At 47.8% G+C, this 23,235-nt stretch overlaps 1 protein-coding gene across 2 annotated transcripts in view; it reads left to right on the top strand.

The window, feature by feature from the left end:
- PPP6R2 (protein phosphatase 6 regulatory subunit 2) overlaps window positions 1-23,235 on the top strand; it is a 107,212-nt gene that overhangs the window by 67,365 nt on the left and 16,612 nt on the right. For both annotated transcript variants that reach the window (XM_082483176.1, XM_082483175.1), the window contains exons 6-17: window positions 1,091-1,156; window positions 2,536-2,648; window positions 7,359-7,472; window positions 8,798-8,924; window positions 9,423-9,575; window positions 10,307-10,510; window positions 11,181-11,245; window positions 14,691-14,806; window positions 17,148-17,233; window positions 17,577-17,657; window positions 19,547-19,644; window positions 22,183-22,240. In XM_082483176.1, the coding sequence (XP_082339302.1) occupies window positions 1,091-1,156; window positions 2,536-2,648; window positions 7,359-7,472; window positions 8,798-8,924; window positions 9,423-9,575; window positions 10,307-10,510; window positions 11,181-11,245; window positions 14,691-14,806; window positions 17,148-17,233; window positions 17,577-17,657; window positions 19,547-19,644; window positions 22,183-22,240 (1,281 nt within the window). The remainder of the gene's footprint in view (window positions 1-1,090; window positions 1,157-2,535; window positions 2,649-7,358; window positions 7,473-8,797; window positions 8,925-9,422; window positions 9,576-10,306; window positions 10,511-11,180; window positions 11,246-14,690; window positions 14,807-17,147; window positions 17,234-17,576; window positions 17,658-19,546; window positions 19,645-22,182; window positions 22,241-23,235) is intronic.

Raw genomic sequence — 23,235 nt, 5'->3', positions numbered from 1 at the left:
CAAAATTAGTATTCTTGCAATAATAAGAGGCACCAGAAAGGAGACAAAGTCAGACATTTCAGACTTAGTAGGAAAACAGCAGTGTTGTTCATGGGAAAAGTTACTAAAAATGGTAATCCGGCATTTTTGCTTGAAGTCAAACCACGTCGTACTCGACGTGGAATCGTAGAGGACAGGACGAGAGCTGTAGGAAGGTCATTAGAGCAAAGCTGGTAAAGAGTCAATGTAAGAGTTATAGCTGAAGTCATGTGCATAGGTACCATAACATAGAAATGAGCGTTCAAGGGGCGTAGAGCCGCCTGACAAAGAAGCGGAAGGCAGGAGACTCTTCGTTTTGTCCGTGACTCATCTGAAGAGTGATGGACGATTCTATCATTGCAGAGACCTCCAAAGTCTTTTTCCTTTTAATTAATGTTTGGTCAGTCGTTTCAAAAGCGACTGGGAATGCATGAGTTTGATGAGTTTGGTTGATGTTAGACATCCAGCCCGTTGCCTGGGATGGAGACGGTAGAAGTCGGAGTGAGAGTGGTCGGGGGGGAATGGGGGGTTGAGCCGGCAGATGAAGCCGGGAGGGCAGGAACTGGCAGGTACGGTTTGCAGACCGCGTACTTGGTTTGCGTGTGGGCAGGAGAGGGAGATAAAGTGATAGGGAAAGGGAGGAGCGTGGAGCGGGCATAGAGCAGGGGGACGAGGTGCGATAACAGCACTGTTCCCTCATCTCGAAGTCTGAGAAATTATTCAGTGTAAAGAGAGGTAAGACTGTAAGAATGGGAAACGGCAGGAGAAAAACGTGTGGATAATTATGCTGACGCTGCAGATGCGATAGTGTTTGACTGATGTATTCCATGTTTTCCAAAGGTATTTAGGTTTTAGTTCCGGGGGCAGGGTGTACGTACTGATGTAAATTAAAACCCATCTCTGCCTGTGCCGCGGGGACTTTGCCTGTGGCCCGCGGCTTTGCTGATGAGATAGAAGGAGAGGGCTTTCCCTTCTGGAAAAGCCTGCGCTATGCAAAGCTTCGCGAAGATCCTCTGGTTTTGAATTCTGTGATACCAAACGAGGATTTCTGTTCCCCTTCCTCTCCCTCCAGTGGCTTAATGAAGCAAAGATTATTCAGAGACTTGTGGAACTGATCCATTCGAGCCAAGATGAGGACGTGAGTATGGCAAGACTGAGTTCTGTCGCTCTGGGTGGTGGGTCCTGTAAGGTCCGGAAGAATCTCTCGTCCCTTCGATAATGCCCGGGTGGCTTCTGGAAGGAGAGAACCTCTGTGGATGGCCATCCTGTCCTCTGGTTGCCAAGCTCAATACCAAAATGTTTTGTTGTATTTTGACTTATTTTACCACCAGTTCATTAGTTCATTCTGCTGCTGCATCAGTTTGTCTCCGTGTCTACAGCCACTGGGAACTAACTTGGTTTTAAGTAGGAACCTGCTACTTGAAAGGCTGTTGAAAAACTTTTAAAATTAACCAGTTTGCTGTAACTTTCAATTCTTTTTAGACCATAAGTAAATTGGTATTGTTATAAAATCTACAAGATGCAGTTCTCTCAGCCGTGGGGAAGACATGCTGAGTATTAAATTATACAAGTGCGCTCTCTTTTTTTTTTTCTCTTCTTTTTTTTCTCTTTTTTTTTTCTCTTTTTTTTTTTCTCTCTTTTTTTTTTTTTTTTTTTCTCTCTCTTTTTTTTCTTTCACTAATTTTTACAAAACACCCAAGCCAGGAGCTCTGGGTCTGGATTTGAGTTTCCTATGCTGTTATTTCACGTTTGGGTGTTGAGCGCTGTCCCTGATGCTGGGCAGGAGCAACAGAGGGAAGGAGGCCGATGCCCGGCTTTGGCTGAGGTGGGGACGGGGGCTCTGGATCGCCGATTCCCGCGGTGCCCTGCATGGCGCAGGATTCTCTCGGTGTGGTGTTAAAGCCGACAGTGAGATTCCCTCATCTCAGCGCAGCAAACATTGCCCCTTCCCGGGGAAGAGATGGGAAGCAGCGTGCTGATCTGTACGCCTCAGCAGTGCTGGCGCAGGGTGAATGCTGAATTCAAGCGTAAGGTCTTATGCATACAGCAGCTACGGAGAGCCTGTGATTGAGGGCCAGAATGAGACGGCTAATTTATCAAAATAGTACTTTACAGCCTTTTAATGCGTAGTCATTAAATTGTAAAGAGTTTTATCAAGCCATTTATTTTTCTTCATGCAGGAAAAGCTCCTGAGTAGTGAGAAGTAAAATTGAAATACTTGTATTTGAAATGTGAAATTTAGCACGCTTGGTCAGGAAGATTAAAAAAAATCTTTAACTGCATTTAATTAAGAAGTTCAGGAAGACCTCTTTGGTTTTAAGATCTGTTAATGCTTCTCATAATTCACATCAGCGTTATATTGAACAGATGAATAACCTAAAGCATGGTAGCGCTTGTTCTGAAACACTGCTTTGTTCGGTGTCGTGCATTCCCAGCTGTGTTACGTTTTCCCCGACAGCCAGAATGAGCCACGCTCAGATGTTAGGACTGAACTGTGCCCTATGTCGTTGTTTACAGAGGCAATCAAACGCTTCCCAGACCCTGTGTGATATCATAAGATTGAGCAGAGACCAGAGCAATCAACTCCAGGATATACCTGAGCCTGATCCACTTCTCACAGCACTGGAATCGTAAGTACTTGCCAGAGGACTGGCTAAACGAATTGCCGCTAATATCGTCACTGCTGATAGCTCTCTAGAGATGCAAACTATGCAGTCAGTGGTCACAGAATCGCAGGATCTCCTAGGCTGGGAAAGACCTGTAAGGTCATCTACTCCAATCCTTGACCTAACACTGACAGCCCACCACTAACCCATGTCCCTCGGCACTGTATCTACACGACCCTTAAATACCTCCAGGGATGGGGACTCCACCACTGCCCCGGGTAACGCCTTCCAACGCCTGATGACCCTTTCAGTAAAGGAATTCTTCCAAATATCCAATCTAAGCTTCCCCGGCACAACTTGAAGCCATTTCCTCTTGTTCTATTACCTGTTACTTGACAGAACAGGTCGACTCCCACCTCTCTGCAACCTCCTTTCAGATAGTTGTAGAGAGCGAGAAGGTCTCCCCTCGGCCTCCTCTTCTCCAGGCTGAGCACCCCCAGGGCCCTCAGCTGCCCCTTGGAAGACATGTTCCAGACCCCTCACCAGTTTCTTAAGCCTTTGCTTGACTCTCGGCCTTTGTGCCCAGCATTTAATATTGCTTTTAAATCGTAGCGTCACTTAATGGCTTCGGTTGCGATTTCTGGGTTGGGAAGCTCTGCCTGAAGGCGGGGGGGAGGTTAGTGATCCCCGGAGCTCGCCATCTCATTCAAGGCGAGGGAACACCACTGAGGGTGTTAAAACGCTCCTGGTGCGTTTGGAGGTAGGTGAACTGCGATGGCCATGGTTGAGGGAAATCCTGCAAAGACCAATCTTACCATTCCTGGACTGGCGGTGTTACTTGATGCCAAGTGTGACTTCAGGCGCGAGGCTTCGGTCCCACGTGCCCAAACAGGGGCTGCTGTTCCCGCTGGGGAACGTGTGGCACTGCAGAGACGGATTTCAGATCATCGTGTTGCCATTGATCGAAATGGGGATGAAAAAGCTGTGACAACAGAGGGAGTTTCTCGCCATAGTTGCTCGCGTGTCACCGGGCACGTTGTTCTGTGCAGGACAGCACCAGCTTGCCGCCCAGCGTTGCTGGGGTCTGCTTCCCACCCGCTGCCCTCCGGCACACTGCGTTTGGCTCCGGAGTCAAACACCAGTTGAAGAGTTCTTTTTAAAGAGTTCTGTGCACTTCCCCAGAGCTCAGGTGGTGCCGGGATACTGTGCGACACATCTCACCCGAGGCGTCTGCCTGCCCCTTGCTTTGGCTGAACCGTTAATCTCCTGGGTTTGTTCTCCAAATGCGGTTGAACCCTGGAAGAAATAAGTCTGCACACTTCAGTTGCTTCCCTCGCCCTCCCTCATCATTCAAAAAGTTGTTCCGTCCGCTTGTGGCTAGACAGAGAAAATTCAGCTCTCTCTCTGTGTACCATCCCCGTGGGTCCCCTGAGACATCAGAGTTCGTGCCAGCTCTGTGTTTTGCCCGCCAGCCCTGTCACCCAGGGCCATCGCGGGCTCTCTTCGTGGCTCAGAAACGTTGTGCAGTGCTTTAATTAGAGACAACGTGTCACAGTGCAGATACATAATTGATTTAATCCTTTTCTGCCTTCCGATTGATAAACGGTGCGGGGAGGGTTTGTAACTAGAGACGTTGGTGTCCTTTGTTACGCCTGGTAGTTTGGCTGGAAAAAGTAGAAAAGCTGTTTAGGTTCATAAGTGTTTTGTCATGTTTCCCACGGTCTTGTCTAAGGTATGGAACGACGGCTGTCGCAGAGATAATTGTGTGGAGGGGAACATAGGGAGTTCCATCGTTCGGAAAGCGTTGGGTGTGTTGGGTTGTTTGAAAGATGTAATCTAGCAGTAAAATGGTGTTAGTGCACAGTTGGCAAAGCAGTATTTGGAGTATTTCAGGTTTGTAAGTTACATTTGGAGGGTGTCCTCTGAACCCAGGGTGTGGGGGTGCCCGTGGTCCCCGGTAGTGGCGCTCAGCGCTCCGTGGCAGAACCTGCGGTTGTGTGGCCAGGCAGCTTGAGTGAAGGTTGGAAGCATTTCTTCCATTTGAAGTTGTTTTTTTCCTAAATCCAGAGCTAATTTCTGTAATACTACTGAGGGAAAAAATTGATGAGAAACCGGCACGTTCAAAGAGTATTTTTATGAGGAGTTGTTGATTGTTCGAGTTTAGTCTGTCCCCTCTGCACTGTTTCTTTGCTCTTTGTGACGCAGTTTGAAATGCGCTGTGTTGGCGTGGTCACCACTTCCTATAGTGGCTTCAAACCTAAAAACATCTACTGGAGATTCTACATCAGATTAAAACCAAAAAAAGACACTTTTAGGCCTGAAGGAGCCATTTTGACAGCGACGGGATGAAAGAAGAGACTTGGAATGAGTAACACGGCATCTATCACTGGGGCTTAAAATTCCTCTTTTACATGTTTTTGTCAGCCCAGAGCCGCCCTAATTCCTGTGCCATTGCTGTTATTTACTCCTGATTCTGAGCTGTCAGTTTACTCGGGAGTGTCGGGGGCAGCTCCTGGGACAGGAGCCGACGCGTGTGATACGTGTGACACAGGTGACGCGGATCGCGCGGCACAGCAGCGCCGAGAAGCCGCCGGCTCTGCAGACGTGCCCGGGATCATCCCCGGCCCCGGCTCGTAGCTCTGCCCCCGCGAGGCAGCGCTCGCTCTTCGGTGCTTCGCCTCCTTCGCCGCGGCTGCCGAAACGAGGCGGATCCTGTGGCCCGACGGGGTGTTTTCGCCGGGAAGAGCAGGTGGTGGCTTTGCAGTGCAGCCTGCGGCACTGGTTGCGGAGCTCTCGGCATCTCGTGGAGCCTCTATCAGTTTTGAGCCCTCTGAAGTTTGGAGATGAGCCTCCAGCCTGGTCGTTTCGCCTGGGGACCTTTAACGAGGGTTGCGGTCACTGTGGTGGGCCGTGGAGAACGTGGTACTTCCAGACTTTTTCCATAATTTTAGACTTTCTCCATAGTTTCAGAGAGGGGTACGGAACTCTGCTGTGTGGGGGGCAGAAGAGTGCTGCCCCTGGTCATTGGTGAGAGCCTCTGTGACACCAGTGGCAGAATTTAAGCAAGTTTCCTTGATTATACAAAGAATTAGACGAAGCGGCGATTTGAAGTTGGGCTCCGGTGTCACTCGCGGTCTCCCCTCGCTCTCCCCGCTGCTCTCTGCCTACGCGCCTCGGGTGTTTTCAAGCACTGCCTGTAACTTCCATGAGAGAAACAAAAACGTTTTTGCACTTTCAAAAAGCGTTTCTAAAAGTCATTGTACCACTTCACTGCTTAGAGGAAAAAATATTTTGAACAAAAGTGATTTTTTTTGCACAAGTTCCCTTTCTGCTGGAAGTCGCACATCTTGTTACTTTCCTGGGCCGATGTCTCCGAGCATTTCTGGTAACCTTTTTTGATCTTTGGATCATTTTTTTTATCTGTGAGTCATGAATTAATGATCAGCTGGTACAGCAAGAAGGAGCCGTGATCGGGGTTACAGCATAAATACCAAATCCAGATTTTCAGCAACTGCTGCCTGTATGCAGTAACAGTGAATTCGGTTAATTACAGTAAGCTGTTACTTTGTTTTCCTGCCTCTTGTGCTGATGGAGTGTATTTAGATGCTACTTACTAAAATAATTTCATCTTCTGCATTATTCATGTATTTTACGTTTTTATCTCATATTTTATTTATAAAAATGTAAATGAGATTTTTTTTCAAATGTTAGAAAATAGTAAAAATTAGACTGTGAACTTGAGTAATACTGTTTTTAGCTGCGCGTGTGACATAGCAAGTGAGAAGCGGCACTTGCTGGGTACCGGGTTTTGGAGAATTGTCCTCAACCCCCCAGAACTCGCCCGGGGAGAGGCGGGGGAAGAGGGCGCCGCTGCAGCCCCGTGGCTGGAGGTGGGTGACCCTGCCAGCCTCAACCTCGCGTTCTTCATATCGGGCGTTCATGTAGTGGGGCAAATAGTAGAGAGAGAAGGGGGCTGTTCCCTTTGTGCTAATGATTCTTCAGTTCTGAGGCCGTGCTTGGGTGTCAGAATAATTGCTAATGCTACAACGGAGCGGTGTCGTTACTTGTTCTGCCGCCGGCCGTCTTCGGGACCTGACTTGGTGATCCCTCTGCCTGACCCCAAACCTGTTGGCGTTTGGAAGGCATCTTGTCCTGCTTTAAGGGCTCGAAGATTAAGATATTGCAAGGAGGTAATAGCTAAGACTACTGAAAATGTGCATATTATTTACAGTTTGCCTTTGTCGGCCGCCGTTCCCGGGTCCTGGATCACCTTCTGCCGGCGGCACGTGGGGAGGGTCGGCTTCCACTCTTTGTTGTCTGTCTGCCGCGGTTCTGAGGGCTAACGCTAGACTATCAGCCGACTGCTTCGTGTTGGCTTTAATGAGTTAATTTGGCTGAGGTAGCACTGGGGTGACTTGCAGTTTAGAACGAAGAGGTGTATCCTTTGGTAAAGGGAACGGCAGTTTGCTTTGGAGTCGGGCTGTCTGTAAGCGGGGCTTGCCGTAGCGATGGATGAGTAAGCGAGTTCCGAAACCCCGTGTAGAACCATTGTTGTCATATGAGACTTCAGAGAGGAAAGTCTTTATTCTTGCTTAAAAAAAAGGGGGGGGAGGGGGAGAATTGCGGCCTTTTTTTTTTTTTCCCAGAAGACCCAGAAGTGGATATTTTGTGATTAAAGCAACGGCCAAATGCTTCGAATTGTTACACTGCTAATGTGTGTGTGTCGATCTACAGGCAGGAGTGTGTGGAGCAGCTCCTGAAGAACATGTTTGATGGAGAACAGACGGAAAATTGCATAGTGAACGGCACACAAGTTCTTCTGACGTTGCTGGAAACCAGGCGCTCTGGGTAAGGTGGCGCTTGCTCCTCCGGCGGGAACAATTGTAGGAATCATAGAATCGTAGGGTTGGAAGGGACCTCTGGAGATCATGTAGTCCAACCCCCCTGCCAGAGCAGGGCCACCTTAGAGCAGGCTGCACAGGAACACGTCCGGGCGGGTTTTGAATGTCTCCAGAGATGGAGACTCCCCCACCTCTCTGGGCACTCCGGTGTCATTTTACTTAGGCCAAGAAGGGAATGTTTTGGCCTAGTGTGAGGTGCTGTCTGGAAATGAGTTGCCAGAAGAGCTGTTTGGGTTTTGATGCACCTCGCGGCAGTGGCAGCGGTTGGCAGCTCCTGGGGGCTCTGCTGCTTCGCTCGCGCGTGTGCCGGAGATCGTCCAGCAGAGCGTGTGCAGAGCGGGGGAGGAAATGGGACGTTGTGCGTAATCGGTGTGATGATGTCTGCATATATATGTGGCTGTAGAGTTTTCATTTTGTTTTTTAAAATTACATCCGCCTTTTATTTCTTTTTACGGAGATGGAGGAGAGAAAAGGCAAGAGAGTTCTGGGGAGGAAGGGAGATACTGAAAAATCTCAGTTTCTAAAAAAGGAGAAAATAAGGAAGAGCGAAGGAGGCAGTGGAAGATTGGGAAGAGGTACTGGAGAGGAGGACAGGAGATGGCACTGGGCAAACTAGTCGCTAGTCAGAAAGTCACGTGCAGAGTTAAAAGTGAAAAGTTGAGATGCTAAATCTGCTGTGCCTTGTGCCCAGGGCCTCTGAAGAGGTCCGAGGGGGAGGCTCAGGGGTCCCCGCCAGCCCCGCTCCGCCGTGCGGGAGTTGTCACCACTGAAACAAAAGCGTTTGTTATTCCCGTGTGACTTTGCCCATGGAAGGGGTCAGTAATAGTTGTGATTCGCTGCTTGATGGTTCCGAGCGCGGCTACGTGCCTGCTCACGGTTCTCATCGGTCGCTGTATTTATGTGTCTCTTCTTGAACGCTTGTGGAAGAGTTACAGTTTTTAACAAATGTTTATAGTTAACTCGTGCTGATGGAATTTGCTTTTCAAATGTTTGGGAAGTTATAAAAACCAGGGGGCACTTCAGTAATTTGTCAGCTCTGCAGACAGCTTATTCTCTGTCTTCCCACTCAGCTCATTTGCAGTTTTGACTACGTGAATATCATCTTGTAATGATATATTAATATAGTGCAGTTATGTAAATATAGTCAGTGGCTGGAAATTATTATTTTTCATATTCATAGTTATTTTTCAAGAGGAAATGACCGACATGGACAGCCTGACTGGTTTTTAACGTTTTGTCAAATCTCAACTGCTGTGCTTTTCTCCTTTGCAGAGTGGAAGGACTGATGGACTCATACACTCAGGGATTTGAAAGGTCTTACACTGTCAATAGCAGCATCTTACACGGGATTGAGCCCCGGCTAAAGGATTTCCACCAGCTGCTGCTCAGCCCTCCCAAGGTGAAGCATCTCGGCCTTTCTCGGGGGCAAATGGCTCCTGACCCGATTTCAGGGTTTCCCTGTCCTACACGGACTTCCTGGCTGTTTTCTGAAAGCGCCACGCGCTGGAACAGACAAATGTCTTTTGAAGAAGAATTCACTCCTAAAATTCGTAATTGGGGTCCTTTGGGGACTCGGCAGCGGGAATTTTGAACACCACTGTATTCAAGTAAAACCAAGAGCAGAGCTGTGTTGGGACTGGTGGTTTGTGTGAAGATGGGGAGGGGGTGAGGAGAAACGGTCTATGTTAGTGAATATTTTGATTTCAGTCTTCAGTTTTGGAAGTACCAGTCTCACAGTGGTCGCACAACACTGTCCTCTGTGTAGGAAGATGGTTTAGGTTTACCTGTGGAGAATATTTATGAAATGAACTGGTCACGTTTAGTCAAATCGTTGTGCATATGCACCCACGGGAACGCTGATCTTTGTCGAAGTACTCGTTCTCTGTTTTCCTGACAGAAAACAGCAATCCTAACTACAATCGGTGTCTTGGAGGAGCCACTGGGGAACGCTCGTCTTCATGGATCTCGTCTAATAGCTGCTCTGCTTCACACAAACACTCCCAGTATTAATCAGGAACTATGCAGACTCAGTACCATGAACCTATTACTTGTGAGTAACGCAGTGGGACAGAACGGGGAGAGGGGCAATGACTTTACACTGGGAACGGTTTTGCTTTCCCTGTCGTCTGTGCAGCGCAAGGTAGTTTGTTTCACGCGTGCCGGTGTCTGATTATTTTTCTAATCTGCTGAAAGTAGGAACAGCCGTCCTCAGAATAGCTTTTGTAATGCAAATACAGTTGCTTGGTGTTTCGAGCTGAACCTCATGCTTCGCTTTTGTTGCTACAGTAGTTGGGTAGTGTGTACGCAAAATAGTCTGGCCCTTGAGAAGGCTTGGGTGCGTTGTGTGTATGAGCTCTCGGGATGCTCCGAGCCGGTCTTTCTCTCTGGCTGTGAACAGGGACGTGTTCTGAAAACTGCCAATATGACCGGGGCAGTCCTTCAGAGAATTATTCTTAGACTCAGAAATTATTTAGTTGATACTTTTCTTATGATTAATTCAGCCACAGAACAGATCGCATTCTTTGTTCAGCGTGTGTGTGCTGTGAGCCCCGGCTGTGCACGAGAGCATTTCCATTGTGCCCCGTTTATTGGAAAGTGTATGTTACAGCAGAGCAACCGGAGCACGGTCAGCTCTGAGTGGGTACTGCGGCATATAAGTAGATTCGTTTTAGTGGAATTGCTGATGAAACAACTAGTTGGGCTCTGTTCTAATGTCATTCGATTGTTGAGAACGGGAAGATGTGTCTAGAGTGAATTTTTTTGCCTCTCGTTTTGTTCCAGGACTTATTTTTTAAATACACGTGGAATAACTTTTTGCATTTCCAAGTGGAGTTGTCCATAGCAGCTATTCTCTCACACTCTGTGCAAGAGGGGAAAACTACTACTAATGAGCTGGAGAGCAAAGAAGAGGTGCTGAATGGAAACGTGCCCACAGAGAACACAGAGACTTCAGAAAACAATACGGAGAACATCATGGTTACTCACGTAAGTCCGGTTGTGTCGCCTGAGAATTTTAGACCGAGGGATCGAGCCTGAGTATGCGTTACCAAGAAGACGGCGTACGGGCTCTTGAGGAGCAGGGAGCTCGTTTGAAAGTGTCTAGATGTAACTTGGTTCTGTCAGTTCTGGATGGAAGTGTATTTGCTTTTGTAATTTCCTTTTTTAGCATCCAATTACAAAATAAACATACCACCCACTTCATCTGAAGGGCTTGTGAATCCATTTTTATTTAAGTTTTTTAGCAAAGATGCATATAAACCTTGGACTGCAGCTAGCTGACTGCGTTCTACTTCTGCATCGTGGCCCAGTCGATGAAAAGTTTTTGCTGTGTTTGTAAAAATGACAGCTTGTAAATGTAAAATTGTAAAATGACGGTTTGTAAGGTGTTGGCCGTTGCGGCTCCCCTGAAGCCCAGAGCAGGCTGGAGCCGTTTGTAGGCATTGCTGTTTCCCCTGGGTCCTCGGAGGAAAAAAAAAATTGAGAGAGGAGAAACTTGAGCTCTTGGGAAAGATAAGCGCTGAACTTTAAGTTCTTGTTCGGTAGGAGTGAAGGAACGAACAGAAGTAACTCTAGTTCAGGACGGACTTCCTAAGGCACGAGTCTCTCTCTGGCAAACTTGTGAAATGTTCTTTCCGTCTCCTTTTTTCCCCTGCAGCTGTTCCAGAAGTGCTGCCTGGTGCAGAGGATATTGGATGCCTGGGAAGCCAATGACAAAATCCAGTAAGGGATTTGGGGTTCGGGAGGCGCTTGTTCTGGGGCTGCAGATTTAGAACGTTGCCTTGAAATGTTCTTTCAATTATTTGTGTAATTTACAATTTAATGGTGTCTAAAATGGTTTGGATTTTGGTTGTGACTTGTAATGAGGATTATCTGCATGTTAAAAACCAAATTCACCAAATAGGCGTATAATTTGAAAGCATGATTTTTTTAAAATGCTTATAACATCTCAACCTAAATACAGCAATTCTTGCTTTCCCAGGAAATTACATAGCGTATTCATTCCATACAATATTAACTTTTTTAAAAAAAATGCATAATTCTGTTCTCCCTAAGGTGAGCAACTGTATGGAAACTGAGGTGGGCAAGCGTTTTTGCCCCGGATTTGCCCCACATTTCATATTCTAAATTTATAAAACTCTTGGACTTCATGCTGATTGCAATGATTATAAGAACTAAATAATTCAAAAAACCTAAAATATACTAAAGTGAAAATATTATCTAGGCTTCTGTTTCTTTGTCCATCTAAATGTTTTGGTCCTCCCTCACTATTTTGAGCTCTTTATGGCTTCAAAGTGCTTTGTAATCCCACTGTGATTATTTCAGGCGTACTTTCAGGCCATAATTGGTAGGTTGGGTTTTGGGTTGATTTTTTTTGTTCTTGGTTTGGTTGGTTGGGCTCTTTTTTGGTTGTTTTTTTTTTTTTTTTTTCCCTCTTGCAACCCCTTGTGCTGTTGATAATGAATTTTGCTGGTGGTTTCATTGCAGAGCTATCGCTGTGCACAGTTTCGTAGGTAACAGAAATATCTGTGGTTGCTGCTTAAGAGTTTTCCGAATTAAATTAGATAGGAACTGGAGCTCATACATATTTCATGCCAAACGGTTCCAGTCACCACATTGGAAAGAATTTTAATGGCAAGAAGAAATCCTGGGTTAGCAGAGGGGTATCTCAGAGGGTGTGCTTTCAGAAGTTTGAGTTTATACGAAGATTATTGTATACGCTCTGGGAGGAGTCAGGCACCAGGAGCCCAGGGTCAGAGATTCCAAACTCGGAGCTGGGGAGTTATTTCTTGAAAATCGTCAGCAGGAGTGGTGGTAATATATTTTCCCGTCGGGTCATGGCATTTCCCCATGGGTTCTCTTAGTTTTAGTTACTCCATATGTTCTTGATAAAGGACTTTGTAACTACCAGAATTTAACTTCCAGGTAACCCACATAATTCTTTCGCTGCGGTCCATTTGATCTGCCCAGGTAATTAGAATTTAAAATAACCTAAGTCTGGTCAGTGATGTGAGTTTATAGGAAACATCAGTTTACTGTAGCACATCTTCCTTTGCCTTCCTGTTCGTGTAAATGCAGTAACCGCCAATTGTGGCGTGGCTGATAAAAAAGCGTTTAAAAGTGTTGAAACGGGAGTTAGTTTTGGGTGTTTGCTGGCTGCGTTCCAGCAGCGTGTTACAGACTGCTCAGCTCAGAAGCCGCCTGGTGTTGGTTCTCCCGGCGCATACAGCTGAAGAAGGCAGATGCGACATTACTGTACGCTGCTTTTGTCCCTGAACTCTTTACATTTTTGAGAAAGCTGAGCTTTTCCAGAGTGCTGGACAAGATGCGTTTTTATAGAGAGCGGCAGGGCAGTGCTGTCTGCCTTCGCCCCGTCTACCCGTGGGTTTTGTCCTCCGGAGCTCGGGCGCAGCTCTGGGCAGGGCTGGGGGGACCCGGCTGCCCTGGGGGGCCGGGGGGGCTCTGGGCTCGCAGCACTGCTGCTCCCGGCAGTGCCGTGGGGCCGGGCTGGGACATTTGCTGTCCTGGTGGGTTGGGGTGCGGCAGGAGCTGCCGTGAGCCTGTGTGCAGGAGGCTGCAGCTCAGCGCTGGGAACTGCTTTCCGGGTGTCCGTTTCATTTGAATAGTTCCAAACCCCGAGTTTGGGGTTAGAGCGCTGTCCTTGTTACAGGACGTGTACAGGTACGGTTTGGACTGGCTTTGCGCTCTGGTTTTTTGGAAGAGGAGCCTGTGGAGGGGTAAGGCAGGTTTTTTCCCAAACTATTCAGCCTCCTCGTGTGCATCTGTTCAGCTCCAACGTTAGGGGAAAGCCTAGTGGAGAATTTCGGCATAAACTTAACCTTTTTAGAGATTGAGGAGATGAGGATTACACTTTTCGGAATGGGGGGGGTGTGTGTGTGTGGATATAAAAAAAAAGCTGTAAACCATAGCTGTAACTGCCCGTGATGAGGAAAGCTGGTACTGCCCCATGGCTTTGCTGCGTTCGCCCCATCACATTGGGGTGCTGCACCAAAGCCCCCGAGCGAGCGCGGAGAGGAACCGGCACGAGCACTGCATACCAGCTCAAAATTAACTCTCGTGTTCGGTGTCTTCCTCTCTCCCAAGGAAACATGAAATTCTTTATTACGCGTGGGCATCTCGGAAAGAAACCTTTGTTTTACAGCTGGAGCCTCAGTAAAAAGAGGTGGAAACTTCTTGTCACCCCGTTTACAAGGGGGTTATTTTTGTTTAGTTTCGTTCTGACCCACCAGTTCTATTCGTGGTGGCTTGAGGCACCCTTGCGTGTCCTTGGGCTGCATCAAGGAATCAGAACTTCTGAATTTGACCTCGTGATGTGGCATACATTAATGTGCATGATGTTACAGTGAATAATAGTGTTGCGTGGAAGAGCTTTGGGCTTCTTTCCAGCACCGGCCAGTTCAAAGGTGGACATGCTGCTTCTAAACATTGTCCTGTGAAATTTCTTACCAGGAATGTGCCACCGGGGTTTACGTTTGTCTTCCCAAATCTCATCAGTTCTCCTTTGGATGCTGTGGAAAGCAGAATTATTTCAGGCACTTTGTCCCCCAATTTTGAGATTGCTGCTTTGCTCCAGGGAGGGAGAACTGGTGCAGAGTCAAAGAAAAGTGACTTTGAGACTGTGGGACTCGGCAGCGTTAGCTGCTCATGCTTTGTTTTGTAAGGGGGATCTAATGGTTGTAGGTCAGCGTCTTTTCTTCTCTTGAATTCATCTGCTTCATGCTTCAATTGCATGTAAAACTCCAAAGCTGTTTCAGTAGCAGGGATGTAAATTCTTATTGCCGAGAGTTTTCTTTAGTGGAAATTATAACCAGATTGATTATTTCTGCACTGCTTTTTCTGTACCCGATTAACTCACTCTTTGCAACTGGCTTAAATTTCATCTGGTGCGTCCAATCCGGGCGAGTGATCTCTCCCCTCTCAACACATGCAAAGAGGCAGAAAGGTCCGTTTGTTCCGGGTCATCTGCCCCTGTGCGCTGCCTGCGTGAGCAGCGAGCGTTCCCGCGGGTCCTGCGCTCTGCGTGGGGCCGGGGTGCCCGCGTCAGGGTGCTGCAGCAGCGCGCAGCTCTCGCGCGTCGCGCTCGCCCCTCCGACCCCGGGGTCGCTGCTGCCCGGCTACGTTGCTACTGGCCGTTTGCTCTTTGCAGGGCAGAAGGTGGAATGAGGCGAGGGAACATGGGCCACCTCACCCGGATCGCCAACGCCGTGGTACAGAACATGGAGAAGGGCCCCATGCAGACTCAAATTAGCGAGTTCATTAAAGGTACGTGCGACTTTCTCCCTTCCTTTTATTTTTCTTGATTAAATAATGCTTGCGGGCCTTTTGAGAAGACTTTTATTGCATGTATTTCGCAAAAGCCCCTTTTATAATGAAAAGGATTTCTAGTTAAATATTTCCCATAACTTTAAAAAAATGTCCAGACCAAATTTGGGTGTTCCTTGTTTTCATACAATTGCATTGACATTGTTGGAACTTTGTTTTTGCAGCCGGAGGCTGAAGGTACCTTTTTTGTGCCAAAGAATGCTTCTTTTCATCTGCATTTATGTGTACGTTTATAGTGCTTATTTATGGCATTCCGGAGTGGTGTTCGTACGTGGTGTTTCTGCGCTTCCTTATTCTTACACCTGTCTGGGGAAGAGAGACCCCGGAGGCCCCACATCTCCGCTTTGCCGGAGGCACTCGCGTTGCCGGGCTTTGTCCATCGCGTCTTCATCGGACTTGACTTTGAGATCTAGTTGCGTCTGATGTTTTTGTGTGAGAGGAGATAAGATTTTTCCATCTGCATCTCTTAAGCGAAACAATGAGCACAAATCTGGCCTGAGTTTCTATTTTTGGCACCTAACGAACATATGATTCTACATGATTTATTTATGTATTCTATGACTTATTTATATATTCTGTGATTCTATATGAAGTGGTAATATAGTGACTTGGTGTGTTGTCACGTCTACGTGAAAATTGAGAAGTTATAAACGTTTTAGTAAAGACTGAAAGTTTCCCAAGTCAGGGTTATTTCCCTCTGCTGTTTACTGGGCTGGGTCTGCCTGGGACGAAGACAGCTTTATTCGTGGCAGCGGTGCGGTGCTGCGTTTCGGATTTGTGACTGAAACGGTGCTGAGTGATAGCCCACCAGTGTGTTGGCTCTCGCTGAGCAGTGCTTCCCAGCGCCCACGCTTTCCCTTTCACCCGCTCCGTCCCCACGCCGGGGGGCAGCCGGGCACGGACGGGGGGTGGGGAGGGGACACCGCCGGACCCTGCCCTGGGCTGACTGAAGGGCTGGTCCGCGCCGTGTTCTCCGCAGCGGGAACTGGGGGCACAGTCTTTCCCAGGAAGCTCCTGCTCAGACTGGCTGAGTATCAGTCCGCTGGTGGGATGTGTGGAGCGAGTGCCTTTGCATCGCTCGGTCTGGGTTGGTTTTTTTTTCCTCTTTTCTCCACTTATTAAACCTTCTTTATCTCAACCCATGAGTTTGTCTCACTTTTCACAGCACCCCAGACTGGTGGGGGCTGGAAGGGCCCTCTGGAGCTCCCCCAGTGCCACCCCCTGCCAGAGCAGGGGCACCTCCAGCAGTGGCACAGGACACGTCCAGGCGGGTTTGGAATGGCTCCAGAGGGGGAGACTCCCCCCCTCTCTGGGCAGCTGTGCCAGTGCTCTGCCGCCCCCACAGGAGAGAAGTTTTTCCTCATGTTCAGACAGAATTTCCTGTGTTCCAGTTTGTGCCCGTCGCCCCTTGTCCTGTCACTGGGCACCACTGCCAAGAGCCTGGCCCCATCCTCCTGCCACCCGCCCCTGGGATGCTGATCAGCATTGAGGAGATCCTCTCCAGGCTGACCAGCCCCGGGGCGCTCAGCCGCTCCTCAGCAGAGAGATGCTCCAGTCCCTGAGCATCTTTGTAGCCTCCGCTGGACTCTCTCCAGCAGTTCCTTGTCTGTCTTCAACTGGGGAGCCCAGAACTGGGCACAGTGCTCCAGATGTGGCAGAGCAGAGGGGGAGGATGACCTCCCTCTCCCTGCTGGCCACACTCTTCTTGACGCCCCCCAGGATGCCATTGGCCTTCTTGGCCCCCGGGCACATTGCTGGCTCATGGGCAACTTGGACTCCCAGGTCCCTCTCTCGGAGCTGCTCTCCAGCAGGTCAGCCCCTAACCCCTTTTGGTCTCCCAGTTCCTTCCCCCATCCTGCCGTGGGTGGCCGGAGTGAGCAGCTGGGTGGGTGCACAGTTGCTGGCTGGGGTCAACCCACCACAATCACAAGGAAAGAAAAGGAAGAAAAAGGTAGAACTTGTCGCATGTACGCTGGTTTTCAGAAGGTTGTAGAAGTTTTGTGTCTTTAGCCCACTGTAACTCCACAGGCAAGGCAAGGTTGTGAAGACCAGTAACACCTTACTGGTTGGCTTAATAAAAGATGTTCCTTTCTCTGCAGAATTTGCCATTTTTAGAAAAGCAGGAGTAAAATATAATGCGCTTTGCAGAGCGCTTGCATTACGCGCGCATTACTTGGCACATGTGCGGTGTACGTGTCTGCCCAGAAACCTCCAGGCAAGTGACTGGCCTTGGTCCTTCTCATGCGTGGTGGTAATCCTTATGGTGACCTTCCCATTACAGAGCTGCCTGAAGATTGCAGAGGGAGATGGGAGAGTTTTGTAGAAGAGACGCTGACAGAAACGAACAGGAGGAATACAGTGGATTTGGTGAGAACAGTGATATTGTGCATATTTCAGATGGGCCTTCTATCTTCTGGACTTTCTTTAACTAACTAAAAATGAGATATCGCTGGGTTGGGTTTTTTCTTTTGCTTGTTTTTATGAAGTTGGCTTATAAGGGCAGAGTGTGTGTAGAAAACATATTCCATAATAGTTCTTCAGGCAGCAGCAGCTCTGATACGCGTTGGTAAACTCTAGTCCACGTTTCTGTGTTGTTCATTGGGACAGTTTCTGCCTTCTGAAGAGTTTGGTGTTTGATTGTATGTGTGGAACGAAAGTATTTGAGCTTTCTTAGCTTTCACTTGTGCTTATCTTTTTGTCCTTTTTTCAGGTGAGCACTCACCATCTGCACTCTTCCAGTGAGGATGAAGACCTTGAGAGTGCTTTTCCCAATGAACTTTCCCTCCAACAGGTGAGTTGCCCCGTGCTCTTCCCTGTTCCTGGGAAGCTTGCTTCTCTGGTACTCACCCTTGATCCATCCGGGATGGATAGAGCGGCTTCCCAAATTTTACTCTTGGTGTGTTCAGCTCTTTTGTGTTTTTCCAGTATAGTTACTTAGGTGGTCTAGACTCCAACTGGGGAGGAGCCTGGCTCAGACTGTGTGCGCGTCCCACATACCTGATGTGTCTGACATTTCTGTGGGGCACTGCATATTTCGTGCTCTTTTCCTGGTTCTCCCCACGCGAGGGGCTGGGTGGTCCCGGCGCTGTAGACCAGCTGCGGTGAGTTGCGGTAGTTCCCAGCCAAGAAGGGCGCACGTGTCACCTACGCATGGTAGCGCTGGAGCCAAGAGAGGGCTTCTGCTTCCTCTGCGCTCTGCGGAGTTCTGTTAAAAACTGAGCGCGCCGTACTAAAGTGTTAGTGGTGAAGAGCAGTGAGCAGTAGCCGTGGGAGCAGTAAAAAGCCTTGACGTAGGGAGAAAGGGAGGTAACTAAGGGCTGGCTTGCATTTAGCAGAGGTCTCGGGGTCCTCCAGATCTGAGGCACTCTGCTAAAGCTCCATCAGATGGATGGAAGCCGCTTCTCAGGATGAAATATTTAGACAAGTTCTTCCAGCCTTTTTTGATGCTGAGAACGTGAAGAGCATTAGCAGAGGATACGAGTTTCAACCTGTTTAGTAGGAAGCTACCTGTGGGGAGTAAAAAGACAGTCTCAATCTGAAATCTTCTAATTAAGGGTAAAAATGAGCTGAAGATAATTTAGAGTTATTCTTTTGTCCAAATACTCTAACTGGCTACTCCGACATTGCAAATACCTTTCTTTTCCTCAGCTGGTACTTAGAAAGTGCATTTAAAAAGGGAAAATGCAGTGCCTTTGTCTTTCCTTGTGACAATTATCAATAGAAATATTGGCAGGAGCCTGCAGAGCTCCTCGGGCAGGAACACGGGTACTTCGGACCACCTGCAGCGGAGTCACGACAAAGTGCAGCTGCAGAGACGCTGAGCTGGAGCAGGAGTGGGCACCTACCGGCACTCAGAATTACCCTCCAAAGAGGAGAAATGATCTGAAAAAAAACCTCACTGTATAAGAGCGCGTGTGAGATTCTGTTTGGAGGCAGAAGCAGTTCTTTTCATAAATCGAGAATGAGGCGCGGATGAGTAGGCCAGAACGTGACCAAAACGTATCTGGGCGGTTATCCCGAGCCGTGAGCTGAGGACCCAAGCTGCTGCGGGAAACCGGGTGTGCGAGAGGGGGGAGTGTCGGCTCAAAGATCTTCCCCTTCTCTTTGGCGAATGCCCAGTTGGAGGCAGTGAACTTCAAAAGTGAGTTGTGTTAGCCAAAGGTAGGCTGGAGGATTGTAATGAGAATGATCAGAGGTGTAGAACGTGGTACGGGAAGAAAAGTTGAAAGAATTTGGTCCGCTCGGTCAAGAGAAGAGAAGATTATGTGGAGACGTGTGCCCCATCCTGCGGGGAAGAGGGATTTAGAGGAAGTGAAAAGTACCTTCTTGAGGGCAGTGGTGGGTTTAAGCTGCAGCAAGGTAGACTTCAGAGTGCATCAGGGGAAAACAAACAACTGAGCCCCCCGATACCACATTCTAACAGGATAACGAAGCCAAGGGAGGGTTTCCTGGGAAAATTTCCAAACTCTCTTTGGAAGAAGTTGAGAGCAGGTCAGAGAAGCATCTGTCCAGGACTTGCAGAAGTCTGTCTGAGAACAGTCAGTTTGAGATCCCGCTTTGAGAAAGGGGTTTGGAGTAGGTGATTTCTCAAAGTTTGTCAGTTTTCTATGATTTTAATGCTTTTTAGAATATGTGCTTTCAGCCGGTTTAATTGAATGTCTTTGCACTTCTGTTGCTCAGGCCTTCTCCGAGTACCAGATCCAGCAGATGACGGCCAACTTTGTGGATCAGTTTGGCTTTAACGATGAGGAGTTTGCAGATCAGGATGATAATATCAAGTAAGTTTATAAAACTTAAGTGTTTAAGCCTCTTTGCAACTAATCCTTCTTCTTCTAGTTCAGGTTTTTAAACGAACCTCACTGCGTTCCTCCTTTGGTTTGAACCAAACGGAAGGTTTGTCAATGGCTTGGAAAAGAGCTGACCTCGTTTTCTTTTTATAGGAGTCCACCTCCGCTTTCCAAAGACAGTTGTAGAACCAAGGAAAAGTGCTTCTTCATTTTGAAGAGAAACATTTTTAATGGAACACAGAATTATTATCCAGCCGTATTCTAGAATAAATTTAATTGCACAGAAAGCAAAGCATTAGAGCTGACTCTAGGCAATTACACAGATACTCTCTGGTGGCATTAAGTCCTTATTGAAATTAGGAGTAGAAAGAACAGTCTTCTGATGAAGTCCATGGAAAAAAATAGCCATTTTCTCTCTTAGGAATACGGAAACATAGATAAGGCAGGAGCAAAAAACAGCCCAAAGAAGGCAGATATAGGTGGATTTAATGTTACACAACTTACTGAATTCAGTGTTGGGAAGTGGTTCAGCTTTTATAGAACTACTGGAATCTAATTAAAACTGCAGCTCATCTTCTCACCTTAAAAATCGTAGCGCAGGAAATTACGGGGACTGTAATTCTCCCACTTGGCCATAACGGTTCAAAAATTGTCACCATTTAGAGTACATTTCGTGACAGAAGAGCGTTCCAGGAGGACACCCAGCGTGTTCCCTGCTCCCCGATTTTGCCCATCCACTTCTGTCTTGTGGCAGTGTTCGTCTCAAAGGAATTATTTGTCATCCGGGGGACAGGGAGGGCCGGTGGCGGTACCTACTGTGTGAGCCGTCCCGGGCTGGTGCTCGCAGGGTGGCAGTGTTGGGGCTGCTCCGCAGGGAGCCGCCGGATCCTGCTGTCCTGCAGCCCGGACAGAAACGGGAAGCCTTGAGCCCAGAAAGCTCTGGGTGTGCCACATCGCTCCGGCTGCTCCAGACCTGATTTATTGAGGATTCTGTTGCTGGTTCCGCTCAGACACTGTTTTTAGCAACTACTGGGCTCCGTGAAATACCTTAAATGAAATGACAACGTGGAAATAGTTTGGCCGCTTCAGAGTTGCTTTCGAGCATGAATCAAAGTAGAGAGTCATAAGATCCGTTGGGTCTTAGGAGCTCCGTTAAGGTGTTTGCCAAAGAGTTGGGAACCGTCTTCTAACATGGAGAAAGATTTTGGAGTCCAGCTTTCCCATCTTTATTTCCTGAGCATTGTAGATGTCCTGAACTTTAATAAGGTCAAGAAGTTCCAGACTAGAAGGCGAGTTTAACTCAACATGCGTTACTTAGTTCTACACGTTTTTTTAAAACTAAAATACACTTTCATCTTCTTATCGGATATTGAACTTCTGAGTGTGTAGGTGGAGGGGAAGAGGGAGTTTATGTGAGGAGCTGCTGAAGGTAGCTAATGCCCATTTTGAAAATGAACGTGAAACTGAACCAAATCTGTAAGTGGGGTGTGCTAGACTTCTCTGTGTTTGTCATTGGAAAAGAAGAATATACTGTAAAACTGTTCCGGTCTTGAATATTCTGAGAATGCTGCTCCCTGTCATCTGTTTTCCCGCTGTTCAGAATGGCTGCAAATAGGAATTTGAATATTTTAAGAAGTCATAATCATGTTTCAATGTCCTGGTGATGTGCATGACTATCTTTTACTAACTGAACAGTTGTCTTTAGAAGAAAATACGCTGTGGAAACTTAGAGATACATAGATATGGGGTAAAATACTGCATCCACTCAAACTGCGTTCGTGGGTTGGAGTTTTTTGACCTGCAGCACCCTCTGCTGTTCTCACAGTGGACGCTCTTAGGTCTCAAACAGAAATTGGGTTATTTAATGATTTTGGCAGCAAACGTGCCTTAGTAATGCATCGGGGGTTTCGAGCCGCTCGTACGCTAAGATTCCGTGAAGTTACCGCGGCCACGTTAAAGCAGGCGGGTGCAGTCCCTTCTGCCCGTGTCTGGTATGTGCCCACCCCGCCGGAGTCGCTCCCCTCTCTGCGCCCTCTCCCGGGCTGATTCTTGGGTGAACGTGGCACTGGAATCCCAGAGCAGCTGGGTGCAGCTCCTTCTTTTTTTAATTAAATATGAGTTTGGGTTTTTTCTTTTCCATTAAGATTTGGTTCAGCTGAAGGGACCTGGTGCAAAAAAATTAAGGTAACCTTTATGCTCCGCGGGTGCTGTGAGAGTTGCAAAATAGCCACAGCCAGACATTGCTGCGCGTGCCGCGAAGCCTCAAAATACAACAAGATGACGGCCAAGCTCGTTTAGTCAGGTACTGAGTCAGACCTAAGAATGAAAATCTGAAATAATTGTTGATCTCAAAGAGAGGAGACCATTGCACTTAACGCAACAGTGACTGTTCAGGGAACAGACACAGAAGGCACTGAGTGGTCACACAAAGTGTCTCTGTGGTTCGCGGTCCTCTGGTCTTGCGCTGCGCTGCAAAAGCGCTTCGTTCCTCCGTGCCATCACTGACGCTTCTTTCCCTTCTTTTCGCAGTGCTCCCTTTGACAGGATCGCAGAGATAAACTTCAATATAGATGCTGATGATGACAGTGTAAGTGGCTATTTGGGGATATTAATTTAACACGACAGATTCTGGCAAGTTAGTTTGTGCTTGAATTAGCTGTTGCCATTTTGAAAGAAAAATGGTTTGGTATGTTATCGTGGTAAATGAAAACTGGTAACTGCACTCGTAGCTGAGTCCAGTGAAGGCACTCGGGACATGACGCGTACCCTCGGAGACCCCTCTGCGCTTTACTGTATTGTTGAGGATCTTCAGAAGTAGCACTCTACGTTGGAGGAATCTCTCTCCCTCTCTACACTGTGAATCTGTTTTGTCCATATGTTCACTTTGATCATCTTTCCATACACAGACGAGGGGAAAACGGACATAGAGAGGACTGGGTTCCGTATGGGTCTAAACATTGCCATGCCGCGTCTTGCCTTGTCTGTTTTCCTGACCTAAATCAATGCTCACTGAAGCTGGACAGTGGCTTGAAAGAGGTGATTCCAAGCTCGTCTCCCAGCCGAAACTTATTTTAGTCACTACTAAGACTTAGGTTTCCTTAGTCTTAATATACTTTATTTGTCACTTAAACAGAACTATGAAGAGTACTTTTTTTTCTCTCTTCTGGCTGCTCTAGGCAGTGCTCTGTAGATACAGAAAACTTGTTTTCTTTTTGAATCTGCCAGCCAAGCCTGCTGCCACCCAGAGCACTTTATGGGCTTAGTTTAACTTGTTTTTTTCCCCGAGTAGACAGTTCTTGTGTGGGATGGAATTCTAATGCAGCAGTTGGTTTGGGCTCTGCACTGTCTGGAAGTGACCACATAGTCAAATCTTTTACCTGAGCGATGCCAGACGGCTCACGTGGGCAGATCGTGGTATAGTCACAGGGACGGCTCACTTTACCGCTGTCTAAAAACTGCCATTTCCAGAGTGGAGGGTTTCTGGTTGGGTGCGCGGGAGTGAAGTGTTGGCCTCTTCGCTCGGGAGCTCCCTGGAGCGCTCGGGGAGGACGCAGCGGGTCGTCGGCCCCAGCGGGACAGGTT

This window comes from Vanellus vanellus (genome assembly GCF_965231255.1).
Source record: "Vanellus vanellus genome assembly, chromosome: 1".
Lineage (NCBI taxonomy): Eukaryota > Metazoa > Chordata > Aves > Charadriiformes > Charadriidae > Vanellus > Vanellus vanellus.
Note: the sequence above shows the minus strand (reverse complement) of the source record. Positions and strands in the feature narration are given on the sequence as shown.